Raw genomic sequence first — 16,237 nt, forward strand, 5'->3', positions numbered from 1 at the left:
CTGAGTGTTAAAATGGCATTGTATAAAATGGGCAATTACATTTCAGCTTGCAATAAACAAGGAGGGTGGAGTGAATGATCTTGCCGATGAGCATTTAACAAGCACCCTCTCTTTACACTGTGTTAGGAAAATACACCTTACCTCATTAATCCTCACCACAACCTTTTAAGAGTGGAAATATTATCCCCATTTACAGATGACGAACCTGAAGCTCAGACAGTTTAAGCCACTTTCCAAAATTCAGAAAACCCAGATTTCCAATCCAAGTCTGATGACAAGCCCATGTTTTTTTTTTTTTTTTTTTTTTTTTTGAGACGGAGTTTCGCTCTTGTTACCCAGGCTGGAGTGCAATGGTGCGATCTCGGCTCACCGCAACCTCCGCCTCCTGGGTTCAGGCAATTCTCCTGCCTCAGCCTCCCGAGTCGCTGGGACTACAGGCACGCGCCACCATGCCCAGCTAATTTTTTGTGGTTTTAGTAGAGACGGGGTTTCACCGTGTTGACCAGGATGGTCTCGATCTCTTGACCTTGTGATCCACCCGCCTCGGCCTCCCAAAGTGCGGGGATTACAGGCGTGAGCCACCGCGCCCGGCCGACAAGCCCATGCTTTACAACTCTATCAAAATGCCTTCTTTCCTGGAAAATATGCCCTTAAAAACATGGCTTTTCATGGAATTCACAAGAAAAGATGGAGCCTGAAGATCAGATCTTACTTCCTACACTGCTGGTTTCTGAGCGAGGTGCTCAGGATCAAAGGGGCTTCCTACTGGGGAAGTAATCTCTCAGGAAAGCCAGCCATTATGGGAGCTCCAATTCACTGGAGTGGGAGCTCCAATTCATTCCTGAGTGAAGGGTTCCTCTTGGGCTCTAGAACCAGAAGTGGTGATAATGATGCTCTCCAGGGTGTCTTCCATAAAATTCAGACCAGGTGCTTCACAAATGCCTGTGCAAAGAGACTCAACATGGAAGAGGGAGCCATGGAACTTCTCCCATTGGTTCCTGCTCCTTAAATTTCATCCTTCTTTTGGATATCAAGCAAGAATTCACTGTGCTGCCATAACCAGGCTGGCCATGGGGATACCATGCCCTTTTTTTCTTTTTTTTTTTTAATGTGGATTTATTCCCAGCTCTCTCAGCATAGACCAGGCTGGTACTCTAAAGCAAGATCTTACTAGCCAGAAAAAATAACTAAACAGAACTAGGTGAATTAAGTAACAGGAAACAGACTATCCTGGTTTAGGTGTGGTAACTCCTCTTCTTTGGCCAAAGGCCTCTGTCAGAGAGGGAGGCCATTTCTGTGAATAGCTCCCGCCCAACCCACCTATATCCAGGAGAGGTCAGATCCTTCTGCTAGAATTCCCAAATTGGGCATATCCAAACCTCAAAGATAGACTGTAAGCACCAGAAGGGAGAACAGGAATGATACCTATTTAATATATATTCAGATACCCTCAACAAGCAGAATCCACTGGCAGTAAGAGTCTAGGGGTTTATGATTCTGACATCACCCATCTCATTTAGCAGGGCTCATCATTTAACTTGCGTGTGGTGCCTTCCAACCTCGTCTTTAATTCTTTGAGCCTCAGCTCTAAAAATGTTAAATGCCTGCTCTCACTTAATGAACAATACAGGCCTAGCTCTTCTGAGCCGGTCTGAACTAAAGATAGAAGTTATTCCAAGAAAGTGCTTGAGCATTTCATAATTAACATGTGGCAGCAGGTGCTATGAACAAAGCAGGCACAATTATAATAACTTGAAGTCAATAATTCATAAATGATAATGTATTATTAATCAATTATTGGGGTCTGAACAACAGTTAATGAGATTAAGCTGATTGCCAGGCTGAACTGTTGGCTACATATTGATTTAATCAGAGTGCTTAATTAAACTATGTAAGTTGCCCAGCAAATCATCACATCACAGCTTCCTTCAAAGGAAGACAGTTTCTATTTTGCTTTTCTCTTCCTTGTGAATTAGAAATTGTTATTGATTGAAAAGAAATTAAGATAAGGATTCTTGCTTTTCATAACAACTTAAGAAACTGCCATACCATCTGGCTACATTTCTTTTTAATCATAAGGAATAAATGCTGTGTGCGTAAGTGTGCTCAGACTACAATTTGGTATGTGGGAATTCTTTTTTTTTTTTTCTAAAGAGTTCAGAATCTGAATAAACAAGACTACATTATAAACCTAACAAAGAAGATAGTCGCTTACAACCCTCCACTTTAAAGACTGAGAGAATCTGCCTCAAAGAAATAAGCCCTGCAAAATATTGAGATAATCCATGATTCAAATTCAGTTGTCCCCCACTTCTTTTCATGACTGAAGTGTTCCCAAAACCCTCAAATTAAGCTCCCATCTGCTGAAAACTAGAGAAGCACACCCATTTTACTCTATGGGTTTCCAATAGCACCTTCCAGAAGCTGAAAGGTGCTTCCCCAGCAGCTTACAGTTTTCAGAATCACTCATTATTTACAACGACGTGTACCTCCTTCTTTTGACATGCAGGTCCTCCTTTCACTTGTCATGTTGCTAACGATGGGAGTTATTTTTGTTGAACATTGAACAAAATGTTTTTTGCTCGGTGTTTCAGCCCGATGATCCTGCCTGAGGGGAGACAGTGACAGCTCTGTTGAAGCATCCTGGGGTACAGAGAGCACTGCTGGTCTTTCTAATTAGGGTTCTACCCTGTCAGTTTCATGAATAGCCACTTCCTAACGGGATGTGCATCACTACATGTTAAGAATGCCCTTGCCCTATAAAATTCTGGGATGTCAAAATCCACAGCTGCCACCTGGACTTGATGCTCAATGAGCCACAGAAAATCAGCTGCAGGAAAGATACACATAGGACACTGGGGTAACACCAATTCCCTCTGAGCTGCAGCATGCAAGCTCTTAATGCGATCATCTGTTGCTGGGAAAGGCAACGATGCGCAATAGGGGGAGAATTCGATCACCCAGTCATTACCAAGGTGGCTCATGGACATACATTTTAATTATCACATTTGAGGCAGTTAATTTGTCCAATGACTCAGCGCATAACCTGTGTTCCTGAATCTCTCTGGTGAGGGGAATCAGTGAAGTGAGCTCCCAGCTACCTCCTCAAGAGGCTCCTATTGACAATCGCCTGTCTGGCCAATTTTCTTCCTACAACTTTGAGAGAATGGCAGTAGGAAAACACCATCAACAAACTGGAAACTGCCACATGATTCACATCGGTTTTCCTCTAGTAAATCTAATCCCTACTTTCAAGAAGAAAGAAGTGGGAGTACAGTACAGTCTCAGCATTCTGTAATCTGGCTTGAATGTGACTGTGTAAGTTTTGTTTTGGGGTAGGAGGAAGTCCCTGTGGCCATAATCACTCATCACTTACCTCTAACAGAGAAACGAAGAATACCACTAGCTCATGAACATTCACTGTGGAAAAATAGCTACAATCCATCTCTGGGTTCTACTACGTTACTCTATCCTGATTTTTGAGAGCGTGGGAAACATCAATCAGCTCTGCTGAGAATTATTTACTGTCTAAATTACTCTAATTACACCCACCCCGCAAGTTACAATTAAGAATTTCCATCTTGGGAGGGAGAGAATTTCCCCCTGCAAGGGAACAAGCTCCTTCCGCAACTGAAGGTACCTCAAGCAAGTCTCATAGATCAGAACAGCTGGGTGTGGTGTATCAGATAACTTGTCTTTTTGAGGTTTCTGGTGTTGATGTTGGATACAGGTGACTAAAGTCACACACAAGAGGTGCCTCTGGGTAAATTAGTCATCTTACAAGCAAAAAAATAAAAATAAAAATCACACTCTTCTGTTGCTACTCATGATGTCAAAAAACAAAACAGACAGGAATCCCTGGAGAAAACCCAGGTTTTGGTTGGAATCTTAATTCAGAAACTCCAAAATATTTCTTCACTAAAATTCTTACTGTCTGTTAAGGAAAAAAAAAAAAGAATCATAAAACAAAGCATATTCTTTTCAGCAGGAATAATGTCAGTTCTTAACATAGAATAGCAGATATGCTATTTCGAATTACAAACAGGCCTTCACATTCATATTATCCATTACAGCAAACAAAAAATAGACTCTCGTTTTTCTTTCTAATGGAAAAAAGTAGCCTGCAAAGTAGAAAGATCAAGGGGTAAGAACTTCCATTTTTTTGCAGAACAATAGAATAAATACTTTGAACAATCCACCAAAAAACAACAAAAATGTTGAATTCTTTTATTCAGAAGTCATTTTTGATGCATTGCTGAATTGGTCTGAAAGAATAAATCTGTAAGTGCCAAAAAAAAAGGAAACCCAAAAAAAAAAAAAAAAAAAAAACTTGGAAAATAAGCAAGCATCAGAGCATGTTTCTCCCCAAAGGTTTCAACAAAGCCTTGGAGACTTTGAGCTTCTGCTTTGAGGACTGCAAGGGACACAGGGAACTGGGACTGAAGCACCGGGCCCACCCATGGTCCAACCCTGTCTCAGAAGAGGTGTTTATTCAGCCCCTGAGAGCCCAAGCTCCAAGCCAGTCTCCTGAGATCCAGTGAACAGGTCCACCCCAGTGGCCCCCTGCACCAGGCTGATCCTTAGAGACCTAGGATTCAGGGCTACCTCCAGCACACCCTAACTGTGGGCTCAACTCAGCGAGTCCAGGCTCAGACCCACTCACCTGCTGACCCTGGAACCAGCAACCTGCCCCAGGGCTGCAACAGGAAGCCTGCCTGCACGCCAAATGGCCCACCCTGAATCTTTGGATCGATAAAATTAAGGGTTGCTTTTTCAAAAAGATAAACAAAATTGACAAGACTTTAGCTAAACTGAACGAAAAAGAGAGGAGGTTTAAATAAAATTATAAACAAGAGACATTACAACTGATACCACAGAAATACAAAGGATCATGATACTACTATGAACAATTATGTGGCAACATACTAGATAACCCAAAAGAAATGAAAACATTCCTAGAAACATACACCGACCAAGACTGAATCACGCAGACACAGAAAATATTAACAGACCAATAACAAGTAAGGAGATTGAATCTGTAATCAAAAGACTCCCAACAAAAAAGGATCCGATGGCTTTGCTGGTAAATTCTATCAAGTATTTAAAGAATTAACTCCAGTCCTTCTCTGACTTTCCCAAAAAAACTGAAGACAAGGGAACATTTACAAACTTAAACAGTGTAACTGGATTATTTGTAACCCAAAGGATAAATGCCTGAGGGGATGGATATCCCATTTTCCATGATGTGCTTATTTCACATTGCATGCCTGTATCAAAACATCTCACTATAAATAAATATATACACCTACTATGTGCACCATAAATATATACACCTACTATGTACCCACCAAAAATTTTAAAAATAAAAAATATTTAAAAAAATTTTTAAACTAGTAAGTATAAAAATGCAGGAGACAGATAAAATTACTGACTCAGCCATGGAGGAAATAATCTCTTATATTTTGTGGGAGTATAGAGTGAGAGCACAGAATCTGGGGAGGCTGTCCAGTCTCAGAATTAATAGGACAGAGATTTGGACTTCCAAAGGAAGTCACAGACTTCAATTGTCAAGAAGGCCAATTTAAGTACATTTTACCTAAATTTTAAGGCTCTGTACCTGTGTATTTATGCGTCAGCGTGTGAATGTGCATATGTGTGTGTGCATGCATTTGTATATTAAAGGATAAACAGAAAACTATTAACAGTAATTGAGGAGGAGTCATAGGAGGAATGCAGTTATTTTCACATTTCTAACTAATTCATTTTAGACAAGGATGACAGGTTGGCACTTTTTAATTTTTTTAATTTTAGAAACATAAAAATAGTTGGAGACAGAAAATAATATGACAGACACCTATGTTTAAAGTCGTTAACATTTTTCCATATTTTCTTTAGAACTGGTTTTCCTTAAGAAATACAAACTCACCAAGAGATTAGATCTAGGACACATTTTGCTTTCCCTTTCGGCTTCCTCTTTCCTCAGATGGAATCACTATGTTAAGTCTGGTGGTGGCTTTCATTCAGCATGGTTTTATACTTTTTCTACACATGTAAATATACATGAATAATAAATTATACTGTTTTATGAAAACCACATATTTTATTGAGAACCTTAATAGCAAACTCATGGTCATGCCTGGCTAGCACAACCTTGTATCCTAAGTTTGGGGAACTGACAAGGTTGCTAATTACCCAGCCCTCAGGACATGTGTTAATTAGTATGGAAGACAAATTGGTTGTGTTTTTCTGCCTTAGGTGCAAGGATTCTGAAAGAGAAACATTGGTTGTGTTTTTTTATGCCTTGGGTGTAAGAATCCTGAAAGAGAAAGGCACCTGAATCTTGTAGGCATGGGGTTTCTCTCATCCTCATCCAGCCTGTGATGGTAAAGCTGTTTTCACCAGAAATGTGGGGAGACTCATACAATTTGGGGTAGTGTGGATGTGTGGTACAGTTTTGAAGAGGACTATTCCCCTGCCTTTACATGGAATCCAGTAGCTCTCTGAAAACAGCAATGGCAAAAGTCCTTTTCCAGACTGCAAGGACGACAAACAACTATGAAGAGAAGTCCAAGCATCAGGGAAACAATGAACTGGCCTATATGTGGAGACCGTAGCCAACAGCTGCTTTAAGAGTACATTTGTGGCTACCCTTGAAGACCCAAGAAATACCCCGATAAGATGTAACTTTTCAAGAAAGATTAAAGGCCCTGCATGGTGGGCGGGAACAAGAACAGGTGCATGGATTTCACTTACTTGTTGAATAAACATGTATTGTGCACCTGCTTTGTGCAGAGACTGTGTTAGTTACAAGACCATTCTGTAACGGTGAAAAAACATAGCATATAGTCTGTGCTTTCATGGAGCTCAGTCATAGAGGCAATGAAGAAAAAAATAACAAGGTCATGTGATAAAGAGATTAGGAGAGAAGGAACATTAGATAGGATGACCCAGGAAGACTTCCTTGACCTGAGCTTGGATACTACACGGCAAGGAGAAATCAACCATGCAAAGCTACGGAGAAAAAGTGTTAGAGACGGAGGAAACAGCAAATACAAAGACTCAGGGGAAGTGGTGAGGGTCCTGTGTTCAAGAAATAGAAAGGAGGTCAGTGGGGCTGAAGCATTTTAGATACAGGTGGGAAAAGCATGCAAAGTCTTGTAGAGACAGTAATATTTAGATTTTACTAAAATGATATGGGCTATTAGTGTTTAAATGACTATTGGAGAAGACCTAGAATATATGATTTGTAGTATAAACAATTATTCTGACATATGGGTAATTGTATCTTGAAGATGAAGGATTTTCCCTCATTATTGCACAGCTGAAAGAGGCAGTCAACTTCAAGAGCTAAGATCATGGGGTTTAGAATTCAGTTTTGGTTTAAATCTAATCTCTAGCTCCTACGTATTACATGTCTTTCTCAGGTCTCAATTTCTTCATCTAAACATGGAGATAATAAATCCAATTCTTTCTTTTCTTGTTTTTTACCTCACAGCAATAGTCATATGTAAATGTTTTGTAAATAGTTAATTACCTTAAAATATGTAAATCATTATTCACATGAACACATTTGTAGAAGAGAATGTTCTGGGACTGATTCTGATGAAATGCACCACCTGTTTCTGCTGTAATAACTGCATAGAGTCAACTCTGATATCCTTGCTAATTGAGAAAATCTGTCAGGTAGTACAAAATTTGTTTTATTTCTCTCTAAAATACATTACATTTTGTAACATATTGCTTTATAATTATGTTTAGCCTTAGTTCTTATACAAGTTTCAGTCCTCTGAAAATGTGTATTTCCAAAACCAAACTCATTATCCTCCCCCTGCAGACTTACCTTTTTCGTATATTCTTTTGTTGGCATTCAACTATCCACTTACCAACGAAAGTGGAAATATTAACATTTCAACTCCTTACCCTTCACCCCTGCTCTCAGCCAGTCACCAAGTGCCTCTCACTTCTGAGACATAGCTCTTGAATTTAGGCCCGTGCTGCCCATTTCCCTACACCTATCTTCCTTTGAAACCTCATCACCCACATAGTTGACCAAAAATTGCTAGCGTTCCTTGAACACTCACTGTGTGGGAGGCACCCTTCTATGCCCTTTACAATCTCCTAATTGCTCTATGAATAGCATATAAGTACTATTATCCACAACTTACGTATGAGGAAACCATGGCTCAAAGTGTTTAAGTATGTTTTCCAAGGTCATAAAGCTAACAAGTGGCAGAGCCAATATTTGAACCCCAGTAAAACTAAGACATAAATGCTTTAGAGTTCCTGTGTGCTGGACTCCATGACACCTCTATCCCTATCCTAGACTTTCTTCTGCATTACTGCCACAAAACTTTCCTCCAAGACACATCTGATCTTGTCATTTCTCAGCTTTAAATAACATCCGAATAGCTCATCATTGCCTTCAATAAAAACTTTTAACATGAAATAGAAGGCCACCTATCATTTAGTCCAACTCACTTTTCCCACTTTATCTGCTGTCCCCATACTCAATCCACAATTCTGTAGTCCTGGCACCCTGAGGTTTCTTTTTTCCTTTTCCTTTTTTTTTTTTTTTTTTTTTTTTTTTGAGACAGGGTCTCATTCTGTCGTCCAGGCTGAAGTGTAGTGGCATGATCTCGGCTCACTGTAAGCTCCACTACCTGAGTTCAAGGAATTCTCCTACCTCAGCCTCCTGAGTAGCTGGGATTATAGGCATGCACCACCAACCTGGCTTTTTCTTTTTCTTTTTCTTTTTTTTTTTTTTTGGAATTTTTTAGTAGAGACAGGGTTTCGCCATGTCGTCCAGGCTGGTCTTGAACTCCTGACCTCAAATGATCCGTCTACCTCAGCCTCCCAAAGTGCTGGGATTACAGGCATGAACCACCACACCCAGCCACCCTGAGATTTTCAAAGCTCCATGTCCAGGTCTCATTGCTTCTGCATATGCCATGTTTCTTCTTGAAAAGACACTTCCCCCATTTCTCTGCATATAGCAGTCTGACTTCAAGTGTAAATCAATGACATTTACACTGAATCTCAATTTTATCATCCATAAAATAGTTGTAACAATTACTGTCTTTCTTAATTCATAAGGTAATTACGAGGACCAGATGATATCATGTAAAACTCTAGAAGAGTAAAATATTTACATGATAGGGTGTAAGCCAAGCTATTTAAATACCTTTAAGGTTTTACAATCTTTCACATCACTTTCAACCAGCCTTGGAAGGAGGAAGGATTCCTATATTCTTATTATTAGAGTGACCAGGCCAAAGTGGAAAGCAGAAAGGAGGTACTTAACCAATCTAGATGTCATATGGCTTGAGGGTTTGTGTCTGAGGAGTGCAGGATTGTGCTGAGTCGCCATTTACGTGCGGGCGCATCAACGACAGTGAGAAAAATGAGGAAGAACAAATTTAAGAGGGTTTTGATGTGTTTTATGTATTTTACTTTTCATGAATTCTCAAGAAAGAGTCAAACTGTTCTTCAAATAGTTTTTGGATTGCCAACTGAGCTTTCTTTCAACGCAAAGCTGTGTCAGTACAAGATCACCAGTCACGTGGAATTTACACAGGGGACCATGGTGGGTAAAAGTCTCCCTTTGATTTTACCATGCAGACACATCCTCTCTTTTCTGTGCTTCCTCTGAACTTAGTTTCACCCCGGTTCTGATAAAACTTTCTGTATTATAATAACCTGTTTAACATTACACACATACACACACACACATGCCCTGTAGACTATGAGTACCTCAATGACAAAGACTAAGTACTACTTATCTATGTATTCCTAATATCTTTAACCCTGTTTCCCTGAAGAGATGGAAATCCCAAGGCAAGAAGAGGGCACAGTTCAGTTTCTCTAATTCCTTTTATTAAAGATTTCTATGGAGAGAAGTCATTATGCTCTTGCAGTTAGTTTTTTTTAGCTCTACTATTTGTCAAAAGCATCACTTTCCAGAAAAAAAAAAAAAAAAGATTGCCAAGAGATGGAGACCAGAGGCTCAGGTCTAGAACTGCCTCTGCCACCACCAACTAGATAGGTTACCTAGACAGTTCAGCTCATGTCCCTCAGCCCAATCTCTCATCAGCAATTGAGAAATCTGGACCCGATAAGTCTTCCTGGATTGTTAAGCTCTAAAATTCAGTAATTCCATAGTGATAGTTGTCCCATATGCCTCTGGGAGGTACAAAAACAGAAACATCCAGAGTGAGCGTTTTGCAGTTCACCTGAGTTTCTGTTTTCCTGAGACCAACCACTGTTGTCACTTCCAGCTCTTCCCAATGGAAAGCTCTTTTCTTCGCACCTGATCAGGAGACTCAGGAAGAAACAAAGGCCAGAGAGAGTGGAAAATGATTTGCAAAGAAGCCAAAGGGGGAATTCTGTAAGTGCGTATTTTTCCACTCCTTTCTAATTTAAAAACACTTACCAGTGACAACTCCCAACCCGAGGCAGGTGCTGCGTGGTAGCTCATTACACCCTCGGGACCCCATGTAAATCTTTTTTCTGAGAGTAGCTATTGTCTTCCAAGGGAAAGCTTTTAGCATAATGGCAGGCTGAATAGAACATTGCTTTTGTAAGAATATTTTAAAAAGAAAGGTATTCTTTCACAACTGCAAATGCAGCCTCCTGCTTTCCCGCACCTCAGGCCCCCTGGAAAGGAGAATGTGTGAGCCATAGGAGACTGCAGCGGAGTGAGATTATCTCACCTCCAGAGACAGATAAAGGTTATGCTCCGCTCTTTTAGGCTATAATAAATGCAGGGTGGAGGTGTCTCAGATTGCAAAAATAGCACACCCACCCCCTCCCAGGCACCTTTGCTGTTTCTTGTCACCAGTCAGTGAATCAGTAAGTGACTATTCATTTAAAGAATGAGAGTTTCTAATAGGATAAAGACATTTTCTCTCAGAATATTCCCATAAATTTGTTCCTTCTCTCAGATCATTCGTCAGGACTATCAAGACAATGTTGTCATAGGGTCTGAATGTAGAGATGTCCAACTTGGCAATAAAGTTTCTAAGAAAAATGAAGCATCTATCAGAGAGGTAGCGCTCCAAAGTAAAATGGGACTCAACTTTCTCCAGGCTAAAATGGTAATTTAGAATGTGAGAGTGTGAGAGAAGTGTGGAGAAAATGGAAAAGTCAACAAAATGATAGCGGACTTCATTAAGCAGTGCGTTCTGATTTAAACCAAAGCCTAAAGAGGGATATCTGGGAACATGTTTGATGGGCCCCAACTGCAAAATGGAAATAAGACAACAAGTATAAAAAAGCCAAGAGTTAATGAGAAAGAGTAATTTCCACACAAAGGCAACTCAATCTGTGTGAAAATAAACAGAAAGCAGGCATGGTTTTTGGGAAATTTTTGAATCTGGGAAAAGATAGAGCCGTTATTCTTTCTGGGTTTAGATAAATAACGAACCCCCAAGACTCTTTATTCTGAATTGCTCTTTAGTTCTGCTTAAATTCAGCATCTTCTCTCAGCTCAAATTCAAGAAAGGAGATACCACACCACCCATCCACATATATCCTATTCTGGAAGAGTATATAAACTAAAGATAGAAAACTTCTCAAATCTACCTGGAAGTTGCATATATAAAGGGTTTGCTAATCAAAGTACCTGTTAACATATAATGTGTTAAAGGATTTAAGTAGGCTAAGTACAACTATGCCAGACCACCATTAACCAATGGAGACTAGGCTCAGAAGGCACTGAAAAGAATTTCCTGGATTGATTGTGCCTACCAAGCCTATCCCCAATCTGCTTATGGGTTATTTTCTGCTCCAGCCTGTTGGAGCCCCCTGTTGCATTTTCTTGGAGTCTGTGTATTTCTCCTCGCTCCCGTTCTCCTGTGCAAAACCCAAATGCCCTGCCTGGGTTCCTTTCACATCCCAAATCCTACTAGTTAGGAAGTACCTACCTTAGTGGTGAATGAGGCATTGGCCAGTTAGGAAGTGCCTGGACTTCCTAGCTGCCCAGTGCCTCATTCACCACTAACAGTCCCTTATGCTAGATTAAGTTCTCGATCCTTTTATAAAGAAAGCTTCCCCGCTATCATCAATTTCTCCTTAAGGCCCCCTCTTCCATAATGGCGTCAGTGACAATCTCCCAGAAAACTTCCCTTTTCACTGTCCCACTGAAAAGGGCAGAGAGTGACTTTGCTCTTGAAGACCTGGCAGCAGTTTGACTCTGAGGGCTCAAATATCAAGGCGTAAAGTAGTAAGTCTTCATTATTGGGATCATTTCAAGAAGGCACTGTCCTCGATTGTCCAAATAGTGATAAAGTATACAGCTGGCAAATCTGGTGACGACTCAACTGAAAATATATTACCAAGAAAGGAAGGCTAAATGTTTCCAGGAAAATAACTTTTTAAAAATAAAATGCTTTTGGGCCGGGTGTGGTGGCTCACGCCTGTAATCCCAGCACTTTGGGAGGCCGAGGCGGTTGGATCACGAGGTCAAGAGATCGAGACCATCCTGGTCAACATGGTGAAACCCCGTCTCTACTAAAAATACAAAATATTAGCGGGGCATGGTGGCACGTGCCTGTAGTCCCAGCTGCTCGGGAGGTTGAGGCAGGAGAATTGCCTGAACCCAGGAGGCAGAGGCTGCGGTGAGCCGAGATCGCACCATTGCACTCCAGCCTGGGTAACAAGAACGAAACTCCGTCTCAAAAAAAATAAATAAATAAAATAAAATGCTTTTGAAAAATAAATCAAACCAAATAAACGCTTTTGGAAGACTCTCTGAAGCTCAGACCCTGGGAGGAACTAAAAGTAATCAATAAGTTGTCCTCAATAATCTTCAGGTCCAGGACTTCAGACCAGATCATCAGGGGAACCAGCCATAAGAGTGGAGCTCCCCCATGGTTCCATAGACATGGTCCTATTTCCTGGGTTTCTAAAGAAAGACTCAAGTAATAATCCCACACGGTGGAGAGAGAACCTTTCTTTCCACTCATTGCTCCTTATGAGGGGTGAGTTGCAGCCACGGAAGCAGAAACTAGCTAAATTACAGCCAAATACAACCCCACACTGAAGCTTCCCTAGCCCCTGAGAGGCAGGAAGCAGGTAAAACAATTTAATCTCACCTGAAGGGAAGCCTGGAGGCAAGAGAATCTTGAGTTGCAGGCTCATTTGCTGTTTCCTCCTTCTAAATCAATACATGACATTTGTAGTTGAAAGGAAATTAAGTAGTTCCATTTCTGATTTACAGGCACGGTTAGTTGCACTTTGAAGGGTAGGTAATGTTTATACTGGGCTGGGTTTTTTTTTTCTTTTAGAAACACAGCAATGGCATGTGTTGATATATTCATATACGCTTGTAACCTACCCCATACACTTCTTTGTTATGTAGTCCTGTTGAAACTGTGCCCCAGCACTGTGGCTCATGTTGTTGTACTGGACCGAGCATAGAAAGTTAGCACCAAGACAAAAGCATGCCAGATTGCAGGGTCATTTATTATGCCGGCGACCACAGAGGACTCACGTCTCTCCAACCTGTGGCGTCGAAAGGAGGGTGCCAAGACTTTTTATACCCGAAAAACCACCTTGGGAGTGGGGGTGAGGAGCGGGGATGGGGATGAAAAGGCTTCAGACGTTCCAAGGGCCAGGGGATTCTGTGATTCACCTCCTGGGCGGAGACGAGGGTGGGGGTCTCCGGACATTCCAAGGGCCAGGGGACTTTTGTCATTCTGTTTGTTACTTCAGTGGTTTACAGAAGTCAAGATAAGCATTTGTTTACACACAGATCTTAGTTATCCTTATTTTAGTTATTACCGGTAAGCAAAGGCTAGCAATTCTGGCACAATATCACAGTGTCATGAATCTCAGCTCTGTGCCGCTATCTGATGGGTCTGAAGAAAGGCATTCAGGCAGAAAGAATCTTCTCTCTCTCCCTGCCTGCCACAGTATCTGAAACATCTACCATGAAAATGCTTCCACTGGGTTAGGAAAGGAAAATAAAATTCGTTGTGAGCAAGAAGATAGTAATACACTTATTTGTGGTCAATTTAGCATGAATGCTTTAACAACTAAGCCAGTATCTAATAATTTGCATACAGAATGAGGAAGAGAGGAAGTTATGGCTCCAAGAATGAAGCCATATCTGGGACCAGCTATGTAACTTGCAGGGCCCAGTGAAAAATGGAAAGGCAGGGCTCCTTGTTTAAAATTTTATGAAGAATTTCAAGAGAGTGACAGAAGAGCATTAAGCAGAGTGTATGGCCCTTCTAAGCAGAAGACCTGTGCAAATGTATAGGTGACACACTTATGAAGATGGCCCTAACTTGCCCCTTCACCTAGGTCAGACCCCTGGTTTCCTCAGACTCTAGCGCAATGACGGTCATTGGCAAGTGACAAAAAGAAAATGCACAGCATTCATCTGATACTTCTTGAGACGAACCTTGGAAATGTTAGCTCATGTTTAAAAGAAAAAAAAAACTGTTCTGATCACAAAAGTGTACACTTACTATACCCCATCTTACAGGGCAAGCAGAAACCAGCCTCTTTTGATTCATATAAGGGTGTACTAAGAGATCTTTTCTCTCTTTTTTTAACGGAACTATTTGTTGGAGTACCAAATTACTGAAGGGCCTTTGCATGTTTCAAGTCCTCTTCTTAAAGTAAGAATACTCTCCATATTTATAATAGCAGCAAAAGTTCCAGTGTCAGCACAAACAAAACTGCAAAAACGGAGGCACTTCTATGTCATAATAATACGTCGGAGTTCTGTTCACCTCTTTTTTAGAAAGAGAAGCTGAGCCTTACACACATCCACTTTCTTAAATAAATAGTTGTTCAGTGAAAGTTGCCCTGGGAGGATTACTGTCTCCAGCTCCCAAGCACCACTCATCTGCCAGGGAAGGACTCTCTGACTATGACAGAAATTGCTCTTAAATGCATAAGACACAGCAGAGAATTTTTGGAAAATCCCTTATTATTCATTAAAGCGTTTTAGGGCCTCATTAATCCAGATGGAGCAATTGGTTGTTGATTGGCCAGGTTGTTAAGCATCCATTGTCAGATGCTGATGGGGTGTGAGAAAATACAATTCCCATCCACCAAAGAGTCACCTGAATGAGGCTAGCCCTGCATCAGGTAAGGCTGGATAATCATCGGGGAAATCTGTATCTTCATCAGAGAAGGCTGTATCTTCGGGTCCCCAGTCTCTTCTTTAATCTCCAAAGCTTCTCTGTATTGCAAAACATTCCTCATTCTTTGGGGTTTTTTTATTTTTTTTGCCTACCTAAGGTCTGAAACTATGTCAGAGGCCATTTTCAAAAGCTAGTTGGTAACAGGTCAGTCACACCTATGCACTTAGGGACAGGATCCTAACATTTAAAGACGTGTGTGTGTGTGTGTGTGTCTATGTGTCTGTGTGTTTGTGTATGTATATATGTGTGTGTATATGTCTGCGTCTATGCGTGTCTGTGTGTTCGTGTATGTGTCCATTATGTGTATATTTGTGTGTGTCTGTGGGTGTGTGCATGAGTTTGGTTTTGACTTAGTTTCAGAGTTCTTAGCTAGAGCCTGCCCCACATCTCCAGCCCTTCAGATGCAAATGGTATTCAGGTTATCAAGGGGATTCTTGAGCCAGGGTTCAAAAACTGTACTTGCTTCCTTTCCAAACTTTGACTGACTGAGAGTCACATAACAGCAGTGAGCACAGTGAGCAAAGTCCCTGGATTAGAAGCTGGAAAATGTGATTCAGTCCTGGTTCCGTTTTAAGAGAGGAAGTGACCATCATTAGCAAACTGTCATTTCATCTCTCTGACAGTTTGAATTCATTTTCTCTTCCTTTCACAACAGAGCAACATTAGTGTTTAACCTTTGTGTCACACCAAGAAGAGGTGGGGATGTATTTCTACAAAGACAGACAGTTTCCGACCCTTTATGGACCTTTTCTAAAAGAGACAGAATGCTTCCAAGACTATAAAGGACACACTTAGACAAATCTTCCAACAAAGAGGATCCCACTTTACTCACGGAACTGCTCTAGATGCTCATTGCTGTTGGACTCGGGCATGGCCGTGATGGTCACCAAGGGACACGAATTCCCTCCCAGCGTCTGGCAGAGAACATCCTGCCGGAAGTAGACCTCCTTGAGGTTGACACTCTTTTCCAGAATGTCAAGATGAGTCTGGAGCAGAAATAAAGTAGGCGTGTAAATTATTAACATTTTTTATAACAACAATAACAGAAAACAATGACAGCTTACATACAGTGTAGAAATATT

The 16,237-nt window shown here is 41.0% G+C and overlaps 1 protein-coding gene across 1 annotated transcript in view; it reads right to left on the minus strand.

Annotated features, from left to right (window-relative positions):
* Positions 1-16,237, minus strand: part of LOC116539496 (cytosolic carboxypeptidase 4-like) — a 435,628-nt gene that overhangs the window by 350,936 nt on the left and 68,455 nt on the right. Inside the window, exon 12 of the mRNA XM_032262484.1 lies at positions 15,988-16,141. Within this exon, the coding sequence (XP_032118375.1) occupies positions 15,988-16,141 (154 nt within the window). The remainder of the gene's footprint in view (positions 1-15,987; positions 16,142-16,237) is intronic.

The sequence above is a fragment of the Sapajus apella genome, unplaced genomic scaffold (assembly GCF_009761245.1).
Source record: "Sapajus apella isolate SASKATOON/1434 unplaced genomic scaffold, GSC_monkey_1.0 scaffold129, whole genome shotgun sequence".
Taxonomy (NCBI): Eukaryota; Metazoa; Chordata; class Mammalia; order Primates; family Cebidae; genus Sapajus; species Sapajus apella.